Raw genomic sequence first — 15,529 nt, 5'->3', positions numbered from 1 at the left:
AAGTTTAGAGGGCAGACTGACACTGTAGAAAATAATAACCAGATTACAGAAGTAAAGCTCATGACGGCAGAATTATGGATGCAGCTCTGGATTATAATACAGAAAGGGTCCTTTAGCAAATAAGTGTCAGGATACAAGATTAACAGCCTCTACACAGCTCAACCATCATGCAGGCAGGGCCCCACAAATCTTTGGTGCAGCCCTTTACTTCTACATCTTCTTACATCCTCAATACAACGGGAGATGTGAGGCAGATGAATAAGGAATTTTTTTAACCTCTCCAAACAATGTGATCAGCCAACAATCAATATGAACGCTGGGCCTATTACACAGGGCAGTAACAGTCTGTTCAACCAATAACTGGGTGACAAATATTATGGCTACTATACCAGCTCCAATAGGGCCCAGATTGAACAGTCCGATGTAAGCCTGCCTGGGACAGAAGAGGCACCTGTCACTGCTGCATATGTAAACTAGTGTCCTGTCTGTGAACACTGCATTACTGCAGGCTACACCACATGACGATAGCTGGTAATTAGCGAGTGATGATATCTGTCACATGCTAATTAGCTTAATGACTTGTCACTGGGTCACACGCTGATTGTCCCAACGTGGGTGTAAGCTACATCTGTGTGAGCGTATCCAAGTATGATATATGAAGGATGATTCCCCACAAGTCCTTTTTAATGGCAAAATTACATTTGTTTGATTTATTATAATAGTATGCGCCTGTACTAATTCCTATGCCAATGCTCTGCATTCAGTGCATACACACCACATTAGACCAATCTTCCAGAACATGGAAATTGTATTTTAAGGGCGGCCATATATGAATAATTCTATAAATATAATGCAGATTTTCTTAAAAGGCTTCTCTGGGGACATTAAAAAAAATAAAATCCAGGTGCCTAAATTTTTTTTTTTTTATAAAATCCGCCCCCCTGTAATCCCTTGCTACTGAGAGGTGATGGCAAGAGTATGGCCCATGACCTCTGACACCACTATTCGGCTATGTTAGGGTCCTATTGGACAAAGGGATTTTTAGCGATTAACGATCGCAAACGAGATTGTTTATTGTTAACCTGAAATCATTCATCATATTACACAGAACCATAGTCGTTAGTTACAACGGGGAAGAGGAATGTGAAAATTTGTGCAATGATTGACAATCTGTACTCTCAAAATTTAAAAACATCAATTAAAACATTTCTTGCTAAATTCTTGTACAATTGTTTCTGACTGCAGAAAATCTGCTCCATCAATACAATTGTGATGTGTGCCTTAAATCTAGTACATTACCAAGTATAGGTACCACATCTGTCTGAGAAAAGATAAGTCAGGCAATGGAATCATATATCACTTCTCACCGTACAATAGAATTCCCATGGGAACAATCCTTTTGTGTTTTGCTGTATTGTAGGTGAGGATCCAGACAGCAATAAATATCTGAATATTTGCTGGAATGGAGATAAATTGTCTACTGTATTCCCAGCTTTAGTCAGATGGGTTCCAATCACTGACCTTTAGCATTAGATCTGACAAAGGATAATATCACAGCTTCTTTCTCTCTTCCTTGAAAGCCATCCACAGATTTAATTTCTAGATCTGGGTATCTCTGTCGGAGAGACTGTCTGAGCAAATCCACCTGGAAATAAGACACGAGAATCTGTCAGTCTTTATTAGGGAAAATGTATTGGTGTCTGTGCAGTCCTACTGGCAGGATATGCACAGTCCTGGGTGTATTCATCTCTCCTGTTATGTGAGAACGTCAGAGGTTCCAACATTAGTGTAAACTGTGGAACACACAAATGCACAGTAGATGAAGACACGGCTTCATGCAACACATGGCAATGGATTTTTTAAACCAACTGATGTCAGAAAGTTATATAGATTTGTAAATTACTTTTATTAAAAAATGTTAAGCCTTCCAGCACTTTTCAGCTGCTGCATGTCCTGCAGGATGCAGTGTATTCCTCCCAGCCTGACACAGTGCTCTCCGCTGCCACCTCTGTCCGTGTGAGGAACTGTCCAGAGCTGTTGCAAATCCTCATAGGAAACCTCTCCTGCCTTGGCCAGAGGTGGCAGCAGAGAGCACTGTGTCAAACTGTAAAGAAAACATTTCCTGCAGGATATACAGCAGCTGATAAGTAATGGAAAGCATTTTTAAACAGAAGTAATTTACAAATCTGTATAACCAGTTGATATGATTTTTTCCCCCTACAGAATACCCCTATAATAAGAGTCCACTCTAATAGGGATTTAGCGAGAAACAGAATAAAAATGGTTGTGAATGTTGCTATTCACTGTATAGGCCCCACTAATGGAATGGATACCGACACTACAAGGACACTTGGAAAAACCCCTCCTCACCTGAAGATTGTATGGCGCTATGACTGCAATATCACGAGATTTCAAGCCTGCACTGGTCAGAGCCTGAACGTGTAAATCCACCAGCCGCACCTCACCTGGTAGGAACAGAAGCAACGTTATGAAGAGCTGCAAGGAAATGAGGCTTCACATGCATTGTGCTACATATTCTATTACACGAATCATTAGAAAAGGGGATTTAAAGAGGATGTACCATCAGGTACATCCTCTTTAATCTGACTCACTGGGGCGCAATCACTGGCAAGCCGGTGCCGCAGTCTGTTTTTTGAACCTCGGGGCTAAAGCACTGGAGGCAGGCCGGCCCGCCCCCGGTGGGTGGAATCCCCCGCCCCTCTATGACGCGGCTCCATTGATTCTAATGAAGCCACATCATATAGGGTAGGGAATTCCCACCTGTGCTTCAGCCCCGGCCCGGTACCTGTGAAAAGAACAACGCCGTACATGGGAACCGGGCGGCGGTTCAAAAAACGGACCTCAGCACCGGCTTCCCTGCGATGGCGCCGTTCTATCCCTGGCTGAGATTAAAGAGGATGTACCTGATGGTACATCCTCTTTAAAGGAGAAATCTGAGGAAAATCATAAATTTCCAGACAGCAGGGAGGAACATAGTGCAACTTACCTGTCCACATGCCTCCACAGTGCTGCCTTACCGCCCCGGGGCACCGGGATCTCCTTCTCCAGTAACATCACAACTCAGCTGATGGATTGCCCACTCGGCCAGTGAGTGACTGGCGAGACACCGTTGCCCTCACTGATTGGCTGAGCAAGCGATCCATCAGCTGGGTCGAGGCGACATTGAAAATGTGTTCCAGTGGGGGTCTGGGAGCCTGTGACACAGCACTTTGAGGGTACAGAGAGAGGTTAGTAGTGCATGTTTATTATGTTCCCCCCTGCCAGAAAATTTTCATTTAATCTTCATTAAAGAAAGCTGGAAAATTCATTTGAACCAGGCATCAGTAATATTTTCTGACTATTTGGGACATAATCCACAACACATAATAAGAAGCTGTTTCTTTCAGAGGATTCATGTTAGGGCCACTTTATAAGTCACTGTAGAGTGGTGCATTATGAGACACTCTCTATTACATATTTCATATCCGATCCCTGTGTGAGTAGAAACAATATGATATCACAGCAGACAATCAACTTAGCCCTTCAGGCGGGCCAGGAAAATATAGACATCAGACGAGGCAGCCTGCGCTCAATGATGAAGCCAGAGACTATTCAGCATAACACACTTTTATACTAGTGATGACCCCCATAGGGCAGCCAAGACAAGTTAGATTTCCTCACTGATGTCCTTGAAATCCAATAGTTGGTCCTTCAGGCCCGTACCTTGGTTTTGACTTTTTCCATCTTATAAGACAAAAAAATGAAGAATGAGATGAATACAGAATACTATACTATATGACATTACCTGGATTGCCCTTAGACTGCTCATCTTCAATGTCTATTTCAAACAATCCACAATGAGCAGTATCTATAAGCAGTAAGGGAATACTAGTTTCATCTGTTGTGGTCACTCCTGGTAGATCCCTACAATAGGGAACCAAAAAAAAACATATCCAATAATCTACCTACAACTACTTTATGTAGTGTTCACATCTAGAAATGAATTGTACTCCGTGTATTTAAAATGGAAATGCAAACAGAATTTTTGCGTAACAAGCAGATTGTGGGTACAAATGACATACGGTATTCTATAACATAATATACATCCTGATACTCTGTATACAGAATAAGTGAAAAACATTTATAGAAAAAAAAAGGCAACAGGAATGATCTAGTTGACCAAATATTATATACCCTTAGACTAAATCATGTAAACAACATAGGGGGGCATTTATGAAGCGGCAGAGTGGCCAGTTGCGAATAAATATATTTGCATACTCTTGCTGTGCGAACATTTTATTTGCATCCTCTCCCTCTGCTGCACTAGTGCCAGATGGGCAGGTAGGGGGTGTAACAGGGGTGCGGCCACACACAGAGGTGGGCATGGTCTCTGTGTGCGCCGCATAACATTTTTCTGGTAGAAAAAGGTTACAGAAAACTACTCCAGCTCCGGTGCACACAGGATTTCTGTAGAGGCATTGCACCTCTACACAAATCCGGTGAGCATCGACACTGCGAGGACATTTTTAAAGCCTGGCGCTAAAAACAATTAAACAATGCTCAAAGTTTAATTCTATTTAGGCTGTTGGCCTGGTTTTACCTATAGGCACAGTAGGCCTATATATAGCTCTAGGAGAACATAACCCATAATAAAGGTGGTCACCTTCAATAACTGATGACCAAATCTCTCTCCTGTCCTCCCCATACACAGAAATGTTTGGCACAGCAATTCTCTATGGGCAGGGGTAAGCTGCAGCCAGAATGCTGCTGTGGCTTATCTCTCAGAAAACAAAGGGGATAGGCAGTGATTTTCCATCAAGCCCAACGTCAACTATCAGTAGATGGTTGGAAGAGCCTCGTACACACTATATTGACTGCCTAACCAACCAGCCTACAAAAGTATAAAGTATATGCGGACCTTAACGCTAGACAGCGCACAACCAGATGGGATAAACTTTACCTTGACATTTAACACCTTAGAAATGAAGATGCAGACTTACTTGAGTAAATGCTGTGCAACAGAAGAATGTGATTCCAGCTTCCCGCCATACAGCGCATGTGATGCCCACTGCATTATGCAGTCATGCATACGATATTGTACAGTCAGCATTTTCACGACTCGGTCTTCATACTTCTCTATTATACGTTCCATTAAACTCAGGGACAAACCTTTAGCAGCAGCCCTGTAAACAACAGAAGACTGATGAAAGCTTTTCCTATATGCAATCCATGAATATGCAGCATGGCACGGTGTGGTGTGCTTCTATATGACTCAGACATTTTCTTCTACTGTTCTGTGTTAGATAAAACACAGGTTTACTGACATGGACAAAAATATTGAGTCCTTGAGTATATTAAATGTCAAAAAGGAATAAAAACCAACAAAAGATGCCAGGATCCTATCTGCTTTCTGCAAGTGACACAGTGGCGGTAAAGAGAACTATGCTAGAAAATATTGTGCCATCTACCACTATAGGGCAACTATATGAGCCTACCCTGCATGTGAATATTGTGTTTTGATAATGTTATGGGGTCTGCATATGTAAAACTTTACAGGAAGGATTTTATTATGAAACAATGCACCTGCTGTACTATAATTCTGAGTATGTACACTGATATTACTTGGGACTTGCCTCTGATCCTCTTCTATACTAATGGTGCTTTGTCTCAGACATGACGACAGATTTGTGCTGAATAAACCGGGGTGAACAATATATGGGATTCTCTCATTTTAACCCTTTAATACAGATATGTGCTCTCTAAGGCCTTAGTCACATGTCCCGTAAAGTTGTCTGTAATTGCGGATCAATAATCATGGTTCAACTTAGAGCACATTGATTTATAGTGGGCTATTCACATAGTCCATGTTAATTTTGATCCATAATCTGCTCTGGAAAAAAAAAAAAAAGGACAGGTACAGACTGTGATTGCGGCACGGATTACCAATAGAAGTCTATGGGATCCGTAATTTTTATGGACTTCACGGATGACACATTCATGACATCTGCAAGAAACATGGATCAAATCTATGCAAACTATTACTATTCAAATTTTATGGATACAGAGACTGAAATGGATACAATTACAGATGCAAATACAGAAGATTTTTCACAGATCACTGAGAAAAAAAACATAGCAAGAGGTGTTGCGGCCCAGAAAAATCACTGAACGTGTGAATGAGGCCTAGGCCGGCAGAAGCCCGAAACAGAGAAACAGTAGTGATGGGGGCTTCTAAACTGCTCCACTTCATCACATAGAGGAGGAAGAGTCCCCGGTAAGACATGCGCATGAATTGGAGAGGTTTTGTCAGCTTTGGCCTAAAAGTTTCTGGAGCTTCTCCGAACTAAAGCTGTGAAAGCTAAAGTATAACTAATGTGTAACTATTCCTTATGGCAATGACACAGCCCAAAGCGCAGCACAAGAACTGACAGTATAGATGGCATCCTCTTACTTGTGTGAGATGATGGTGGGCGGTAGCTGTTTGTGATCGCCGGCCAGGATACACTTCTTAGCTTGCAGTAGAGCGATCCAGCAGCTCGCTTCTAACGCCTGAGCGCACTCATCAATCACCACCAGGTCAAAGTAATTCTCGGGAAGCAGCTTCAGAGGACCGTCCAGGGAGGCGCCTGGCACAGGGAAGACGTTGGATACAGATCGATGAGTCTACAACGCTGTCATTTCTCAATAAACAATTATTGGTAATTAGTATAGAAAATACACTTCTGTAAATGTAGGAGCGAGCGGGCATGGCGCCAGGCCAGGACTCTGAGATCATTACACAATCTGTTTGCGGAGATTAGGTTGACACTGGCAGCCTGGAAGCCAAATCAGGTCCAAAACCTTGTGAAGACAACATCAGTCATGTGTAAAGACTTAGCTGGAAACTATAGAGAACGGACTGCCCTATATTCAGTGATGTTCACAGTACATATTATCTAACATGTTATTTTATTATGTCCTTCATCCCTAATCTACATCAGAGTCTTTGTGGCTGGTTTCTAGCATGAGACACAGTAAAGCGATAGAAGTATGCCGCTATGCGCCTACCTCTTGTAGCACTCCAGATCCTCTTGACCTGCCGTGACTGGAATACCATGGTTACTAAGGCCCTTACCTAATACAACTGCAAACACAATACACCAAGATGTGCGAACAGCATATAGCACCTGAGCCCCGCTACGCTACAAAAACAGCAAATACAACTGCCGAACACTGATGTTTCCGTCTATTCACACAAAAACTGAAATATATTTCATCCGACCTCACATAAACCTGATTATTTTTATAGTCAGACTTTTTTCAGCACCTTTTTTTTTTTTTTTTTTTTTTTTTAAATACAGCCTTATTTTTACATTCTATTAGGGGCGGAACATCATCAATGTAAAAGCTGTGAGACTTTATGAACGGCCCTCCAAACGTATAGAAGAGGAAAGGCTCCCAATACAGAGCACTGGGCACAAGAGGAGGAGAAGGTGGTGAGTTTGGTTACAGCCGACTATGTGACACTAACAAAATGACTCCCATCAATCGCTGGAAGAACACAGCACCTTCAGGTTTAGCAGATTTCACCAGCAAACAAAGAATAAAAAGTCAGCTAAACCATCGAAACCAACAGGACAGTAATGTCCCATCAGATTCCCTCACAGAAACCAAAAAAGTTGCAACAGATGTTTTTTTTTTCCTTTTACAGAACAATTCATGGGTTAAACAGTACACACCAAATACCAGCGTCATCTGCTAAAGCAAGGGATAATTCTAGTATCATGAGCGTTTTATCCATAAGCCAGGCCCTCAATGTCTGATCAGTAGGGGTCTGACCTATGACGATATAACTTCCATCAGGCAGAGCTATTCTAGTGTTGGTAGGAGGTAAATGTATAGTATAGAGGAAGAATGAACCAGAAAGGTTATCGGTGTATTTCACAATGTGATCCCACCCTCTATGCTCAGCACTGGAGCACATCCATCATACAGCAGGACAGCTATAGCCATCCAATTATACTTCTAAGCTATGCAAAAGCTACTGTGAAGAAACAGGGAGCCGGAGGACTGTCTACAATGGTCAAATCCTATTAAGCTATTGTGTGATGAGCTAAGGTCAGGCACAAATGACCTCCAGGACTGTGATATCTCAGCAATAACCTGCATTAAAATGCTGCTCTGAAAATCTCATATAGAAGTCACAATGGATCATGTATAGGTTCTATAGGTTTTAAATTTTACCAAAAATTAAGGGAATATATATACTTTTTTATCACATAAACAGTCACCCAAATTACAATCTAAACATACTCTCTGATGTAACACAGTCCCCTAGAGGCAACCTCAGGAACTGCAATATAGCAGACAACTATTAAAATAGTTATCCAGGATTAGAAAAACCATAGCTGGTTTTTTTTTTCGGAAACAGCGCCACTCATTTCCTCATTTTGTTTGTAGTATTGCATTCAAAGAGGAACTATCAGCAGGTTAGATGAATCTAACCTGCTGATGGCCCCCTATTGTGCTGGGGGCACTGAGGATGGCAGGATATCTCTTACCACCCCTTTCCCATGCAGTTGTTAATGTAACCGCGTCTCCGGTAAGGCTATTAGTCCTGCCCCAAGTGCTCCTATTGCCCCCAGAGCACAGATCCGGCCCGCTCCATTGATAATCTTTAGGAAGTGCGGGGCAACCGGGGGTGGATCGGCACTCGGGGGGCTGGGCAGTTCTCCTAACAGCCTTACCGGAAGCACACGATTACAGTAGCAACTACACTGGAAATGGCGCTGAGGATGAAGGTAGCAAACATACCATGATCCTCAGCGGCCCGTGCACAATAGGGAGTTATCAGCATGTTAGATTTGTCTAACTTGCTGATACTTCCCCTTTAAGTGAACAGAGCCAAGATGTAATACCACACACAACTTTAAGACAGGGATGGTACTGTTTTTTGGAAGAAAGCAGCTATGTTTTTCTACTCCTGGATAACCCATTTAATGAATGGAACTACTGTATTAGCCCACTTTATGTTTTTAAGGTAATTTAAAAACTGAATGAATTAATAACTGAATACTAAGCCTCTATCTATCATCCATATTTTTGTTTTCCTCAACATGTTTCACCAGTAACCTGGCAGTCTCAGGAGACCAAGAAACAGTCTTCAGGGAATCAGGTGGTGAGATATAGTGGAAGAACAAGTTGCTGTTTTAAGATATAAAACCTCTAGTGTACTGAATGTCACAGAGCACAATGGGTGTCTACTCGTTACAACAGCAAAGCATACTCAGAGTGTATATCCTTTATTAGAGATGAGCAAACCTGAGCATGTAGCATTTCACTAACAGTGGCTGAATAAGTCGGGTGTAGCCCTAAGGGTTGTTTTACATGGCTCGGCATGGGAGCATACAAGTTTGCCATTGATGGAGGGGTGGAGTACATACTCTGCATTTCCCTTTCAGTTACATTCCATGTCCCATCACCCCTGTCCTCATGGTTGGCAAAGGTCCCAGTAGTTGGGCCACCAACGACCACAGGACAGGAGATACATTTCAATCGTGGGATAACTCTCTTAATGCAAGATATGCTCCCATCAATTCACCTTTCAATCAAGGGAATTTCATAATTTACTGTAGTAGTCCCTGACCTTGAGAAATTCCACATTACACTGCAATTCTATTCTGTAACAAACTGCAGTTCCAGATTATTTCTCCTGATTAAAGAATTTGACTGACTTTCCATGTACATACCCCGGCCACCCGCCACCCATCATACCACCCAATCTGACATCATGAACAGCTGCAGGAGCTTCTCTGTACAATATCAGACCAGGTGAAGGGAGAGATGCTGCACAACCTTTTTATGGGTTTATATCAAGTCCAACTGCAATGATTCTAGCAATTTTCTTTATGATGTCTCTATTCATATCCATGGGGGAAGACTTTACATGAATTGCCTATGAATCATCCAGCTCACTATGGATTTCATCAAGGCCTGATACCAGGGAGATGTCCGCAGAAAATGTGATGCCGAACCAATTATATCCACCAGCCGGCCCCTCACTGACCTGTGTTAGTGGCGAGGATGACATTGGCGGTTTTCAGCGTCTCTATCATGGCCGCCTCCTCTCTTTCCTTCAGCTCTTTTCTCAGAGCTCGGATTTCTGTTTTGAAGCCGCTCTTTTCATCTCTGTTCTGCAGTTTTCTCATTTTTGCCTTTGAAGATGAAATAAAAAGCAATTCCTTAATAACAATGAAGTCTCCTACTTTTATTTGAAGACAGTATCCACCCCAAATGGTATAATATCCATATAATAGTAATCAGAAGGTACCGCAGCACCCACATTTCTTAACCCCTTATTGACAAGACCTTTGTTGTAGTTAGATGCATGTTCTGTACAACTTCCTTTATAACAACAAAAAAAAAAACTTGCCTTACTGTCCAATGCAATCTACCACAACTCAAAACTGATTTTTTTTTTTGCCCTGCAAAATCCACCTCCAAATCAGCATGGAATTTGCTGTGTGCTAATTTCAATGTGGTTTTTTAGTTTTTTTTTAAAGCTTCCATTGATTTTAATGTGAGCTTCCAAATGGAAGCTTTGAGAAGTTACTGATTTTTTGATAACTACATCATATTTTCAACATTCCCTATTGAAGTCAACCAGAGATGGAAACCACATGTTTTTAAGGTGACTTGTGCCCCTGTGAACATATATTTGGATCAATGCTTAGGCTGGGTTCACACTATGTATATTTCAGTCAGTATTGTGGTCCTCATATTGCAACCAAAACCAGGAGTGGATTAAAAACACAGAAAGGATCTGTCCACACAATGTTGAAATTGAGGGGATGGCTGCCATTTAATGGCAAATATTTGCTGTTATTTTAAAACAACGGCTGTTATATTGAAATAATGGAAGTTATTTACTGTTATATGGCGGCCGCTGTGATCAATAACTTTAGATATGCCTGATGAAATGTCAAAGGTTATTGTTCATGACAGTGACTCTAACTCTTGTATAACACCAATCAGCCTTTACATTAACCTCATATTGTGTAGCTTTCCCTTTTGTTTACAAAACAGTTTTAACCTGTTGAGGTATGGACTGCACAAGACCTCTGAACATATCCTGTGGTATCTGGCACCAAGAAATGAGCAGCGCAATAAGGGTGCCTTCACATGTATCATATTGCAGTGGATTTCAACAGCGAAATCCTCTGAGAACCTATGTCCTGTCATTTTCTATGGCTTTACATACCTACCAACTGATTTTTTTATTCCGCTGTGAGTTCGTAAAACCCCTTCCTACTTAACCCACAGGGTGAAATCCGCTACGATACAGTACTTGTGAAGCTACCCTTAAAGGGGTATTCCCCCCCAAGAGCCAAAAAAATTAAAATGCCCCTAAACCTAGCTGGTCTCACTCTCCAAGTCCCCCTGAGTATTTTGAGCCATCCCCTGCCTTCCTAGCTGCTGCCATTCCTGAGTTACAAGTTTTTCTAAAGGCGCTGGCAGGGAAACTACATTTCCCATCATGCATTGCTTCTCCATGATGATGTAGTAAAGCTAATGATGTTGTAGCAGAGCGGATGATAATGCAGCAGAACCGATGATGTTACAGCAGAGCTGATGATGCAGCAGAGCCGATGCTGGTGAACAACGGGGGGAGGAATGCTGGTAGCCGGTGATGGTGAAGTGTGGAGGGGGATATCGGCGGGATGATGGCGGCAAATGGGGGTGTCAGGGGGCGGTGTTGGGCGGCCACCCTCGGGTGAGAACCGGGAGCTGGGTCTGCTTGGTTCACCAGAATATACCGTACTATGGTCATTTGCTGTAATATCCCATATATACAAATCTATGTATACTGAGGTTGTTTTTATATGTAATTATATTGTGACATCTTCGGGGTGTTCAGCTTACAGGACCACCATACACCATATCCGGGTTAGTCAGGAGAAGTAATTCACACAGACAATAAAAAATAAAGTCCTAGGCCACATGGCCACTAACTAAATAACATTGCTCTGTGCTGATCAGGCTGACATGACTACTGCCTGACTCCTGCGGTGTAGGTGAGATGCGGCCACCAGCCTGCCAGATGTGGATGTGGGGGGTATAGATGCCGCGGGCGTCCATCAGCCTGTCAGATGCAGGGGTGGGGGGTATAGGTGCCACGGGCGTCCATCAGCCTGCCAGATGTGGGGGTATAGGTGCAGCGGGCGGCCACCAGCCTGTCAGATGCGGGGGTGGGGGGTATAGGTGCCGTGGGCGGCCACCAGCCTGTCAGATGCGGGGGTGGGGGGTATAGGTGCCGCGGGCGTCCATCAGCCGGTCCGATGCGGGGGGATGGGGGGGACGGGGTGTAGCTGTAGCGGGCATCCACCAGCCGGTCAGATGTGGGGTGCAGCGGGCGCCCACCATCGGGTGAGGAGGGGGGGGATGGGTCGGGTAGTGCAGAGAGGGAGCCAGTGATCAGCAGCAGCTGTCATTGTCTCTGTGTTCTCCCTCACTTCAGTGGACTGGGTTAGAAGCACTAAGCCGGCCCATTGAAGAGACAGAGGACACGTGATGCCATCTCGGAGGGTGCGGGCCAGGAGCAGGGAGCGTGTCGGGTTGGACTGAGAGTTGATGATTCTATGCATTACGTGGGGGGAGAGTGCACCTAGATAACAGCAAAACTGTGCAGAATCCATAATAACTTTATATTGGAAAGATGGAAAGCTACAGGTGGGCAACGTATTAATGCAAAAATAATTTTGGGGGGGAATACCCCTTTAAGTTGTCCATGCCTTTGTATTCAATAATTAAATTTAAAAACCTGTATGTGTGAACATTACCTGCACACATGAGATGTATTTCCTCAAATTATTACTAGAGATGAGTGAACTGGGTTGGGGTTCGAGTCCATCCGAACCCGAATGTTCTGTATTTGATTAGCGGGGGCTGCAGAACTTGGATAAAGCTCTAAGGTTGTCTGGAAAACATGGATACAGCCAATGACTATATCCATGCTTTCCACATAGCCTTAGGGCTTTATCCAAGTTCAGCAGCCACCGCTAATCAAATGCCGAAAGTTTGGGTTCGGATCGACTCGAGCATGCTCGAGGTTCGCTCGTCTATAATTATTACCAATAACATCTGATAACCTATAGATACAAATGTAACATAACCATAGGTCAGTGCAGAATAATACTTACAAAGGTCAGGTCAATATCTTTGCGGATGTCAGCCACAAGCTGTGCGTTATCACTCCGGGCCAGTACTGCGTCCAGGGAATGATGCTGCAAGGATTCCAGAAGTCTTGCTGGGTGACCGAGACGTAAAACCTTCTCTTTATACAAAGCTAATCTCTCCACCAAGTTATCCACAGCTACATTAGATGGGGCACAGCAAAGGACCTTCCAAAGAAACATAAAAAGCAAATTGAACTGATCCTGCGAAAAATGTGCTGGATGTCTTATGAGGGTGAGGGGGAAAAAAATCATGGTTTTCTATAGGCTATGTTCCCACTCTGTAAGAGACCGGCCATTCCATGACCCGGCCTGGTCGCAGAATGGCCGGTGTCAGAAAAGATCATCCCGACCGGTACTGCATCTTTACAGCTGCTTAATTCAGATGCAGGCGCGACCGCATGCTAATTCCCTGCACGCTCCATTGTGTAAACTGACATGTATGTTTCTTGCGGCGCCGCTAGAGATCACGGCCGGAGTGTATACTACGTGTATACACTCCGGCCAGGATTCCTTAGGAAGCAGCACTACGTAAGTTCAGTAGTAATTGTAACAACGGCCGTGATTACTACGGAGCTTACGTAGTGGGAACATGGCCTTAAAGAGAACTATCAGCAGGTTAAACAAATAACCTACTGATTTGCTGGATTTTATAAAGTGGATTTTATTGAAGACCGCTGTTCTGCTGGTTTACTTCTTGAACTTTGCATTTATCAGCCCGGTGAGTTCCTGGGCACTAGCGGCGCTGTCATACACCACTTATTTATCTAGGAGAAAGTTCAGACTGTATGATTGGCATGTTTATGGTTGTAGCGGTTTTTCAATTATATCCTGCTGATAGTTCCCCTTTAAAAGCATAACAAATTATTTTTGCTATTTTGCAAAAATCAGGACACAACTGATGGTGTCCAGACAATACATATGGTTGACCACGCCTATGCTGAATGGTAATATCATGTCGTCATAACAAGGGTTCAGAACTGCATGAAAACCATTGTGCTTCTAGTCTACGTAACCAGCAGTGAGAGAATACAATTACAGGGCTAAATCACCATCTGCCACTGAGGTTCCAAGAAACCACATTTTTGTCATTTCTCCACCGCAGGTGTCCTATTAGACGTAACGTCACTCACAATTATATTACAGAGCAAAACTGTTTACAATGAAGAACGGGATGTCCTGATAACTACAGAAACAGCGCAGTTCTCACCTTCAGGCCCTGCTTCACAGCTTGCAGGACTATTTCCACCACGGTTGTTGTCTTGCCAGTACCAGGTGGCCCGTGAATAATGGCTACTTCTCTCTGGTTGAGGGAGAAAACAACAGCCTCCTTTTGTGAACTGTCCAAATCTGGATTGAAAAATTCCACAGGTCCTGAAGAAGAGGAGGCAGAAGAGGAAAGTGAACGCTTTGCAAAAATTTGAGAAAGAATTGTAGGACTTTTTCGGCTCTTAATGTTTATATTACAGGGCACAGAATATATAATGCAGAGACAGGGGTTATTCAGCCTTTACAACCTGACGGACTAGCCTCAGGACAGGCCATTAATATAAGATCAGTGGAAGTACAACTCCCAGCATCCCCATTGATCAGCTGTTGAATCAGACTGTAAAGCTTGTGGGAATTCTGGAGCCTCTTCAATGTTTATTTAATCCAATACTTAAAAACACCATACTACATGTAGCGGTGGTGAGAGTAGCTGCAGTGTTATCTAATTCACCTATATTGGGCGATGTGCAGAACCTTGCACCACCGTTATAGATAGGACAGCATCTGCGAATACAAATGGACTGGCAGCTGAGGTAAACAGAAGAGGGTGCAGCGCTTGCACATGAACCATCTAATGCAGTGACATATAAGCTAATTTTTGCAGTGACATAAGCAAATTGTAAAAATTTTGTTGACCTCACAGAGGATGTCCTAAAAAACAAACAATGGTACCAAACACATAACTGTGAGAAACATTGGCTTTTGAGACTCCTGGATGTAAATAAGAATTATTCTACTTACCAACAACAAACAGAGATCTTTAAATGTTTTTTCAAAGGTATTTCTGTTATCCTTTTACTTATATATTGTTGTTCTGTTACACTCCTTGAGCTTGTTTGTAATAATCAGAACCACTAGAAGAGGAAGCAGTGATTGCCATCACCACTTTGGAAATCAGTATACAATTAAATTGACTTTCCTTTTTTTCTAGACTAAGTAGTAGTAGTACTAAGTATCAACCTGCAGGTGTCACTATTCACAGAGTATTAGGCTGCACTCACATAGTTCACTATTTTGTTGCTGTTGTTTTGGAGGTCTGGGAAACAAAA

At 43.0% G+C, this 15,529-nt stretch overlaps 1 protein-coding gene across 2 annotated transcripts in view; it reads right to left on the bottom strand.

Moving 5' to 3' along the window:
• Positions 1–15,529, bottom strand: part of IGHMBP2 (immunoglobulin mu DNA binding protein 2) — a 36,330-nt gene that overhangs the window by 14,205 nt on the left and 6,596 nt on the right. For both annotated transcript variants that reach the window (XM_069965757.1, XM_069965758.1), the window contains exons 5-12: positions 14,422–14,585; positions 13,179–13,379; positions 10,046–10,193; positions 6,452–6,626; positions 5,001–5,183; positions 3,806–3,924; positions 2,371–2,465; positions 1,522–1,645 (exon numbers count right to left, since the gene is read on the bottom strand). In XM_069965757.1, coding sequence (XP_069821858.1) covers positions 1,522–1,645; positions 2,371–2,465; positions 3,806–3,924; positions 5,001–5,183; positions 6,452–6,626; positions 10,046–10,193; positions 13,179–13,379; positions 14,422–14,585 — 1,209 coding nt within the window. The remainder of the gene's footprint in view (positions 1–1,521; positions 1,646–2,370; positions 2,466–3,805; positions 3,925–5,000; positions 5,184–6,451; positions 6,627–10,045; positions 10,194–13,178; positions 13,380–14,421; positions 14,586–15,529) is intronic.

Source organism: Dendropsophus ebraccatus, chromosome 4, assembly GCF_027789765.1.
Source record: "Dendropsophus ebraccatus isolate aDenEbr1 chromosome 4, aDenEbr1.pat, whole genome shotgun sequence".
Classification (NCBI taxonomy): domain Eukaryota; kingdom Metazoa; phylum Chordata; class Amphibia; order Anura; family Hylidae; genus Dendropsophus; species Dendropsophus ebraccatus.
This window is presented reverse-complemented; position numbering and strand designations above follow the sequence as displayed.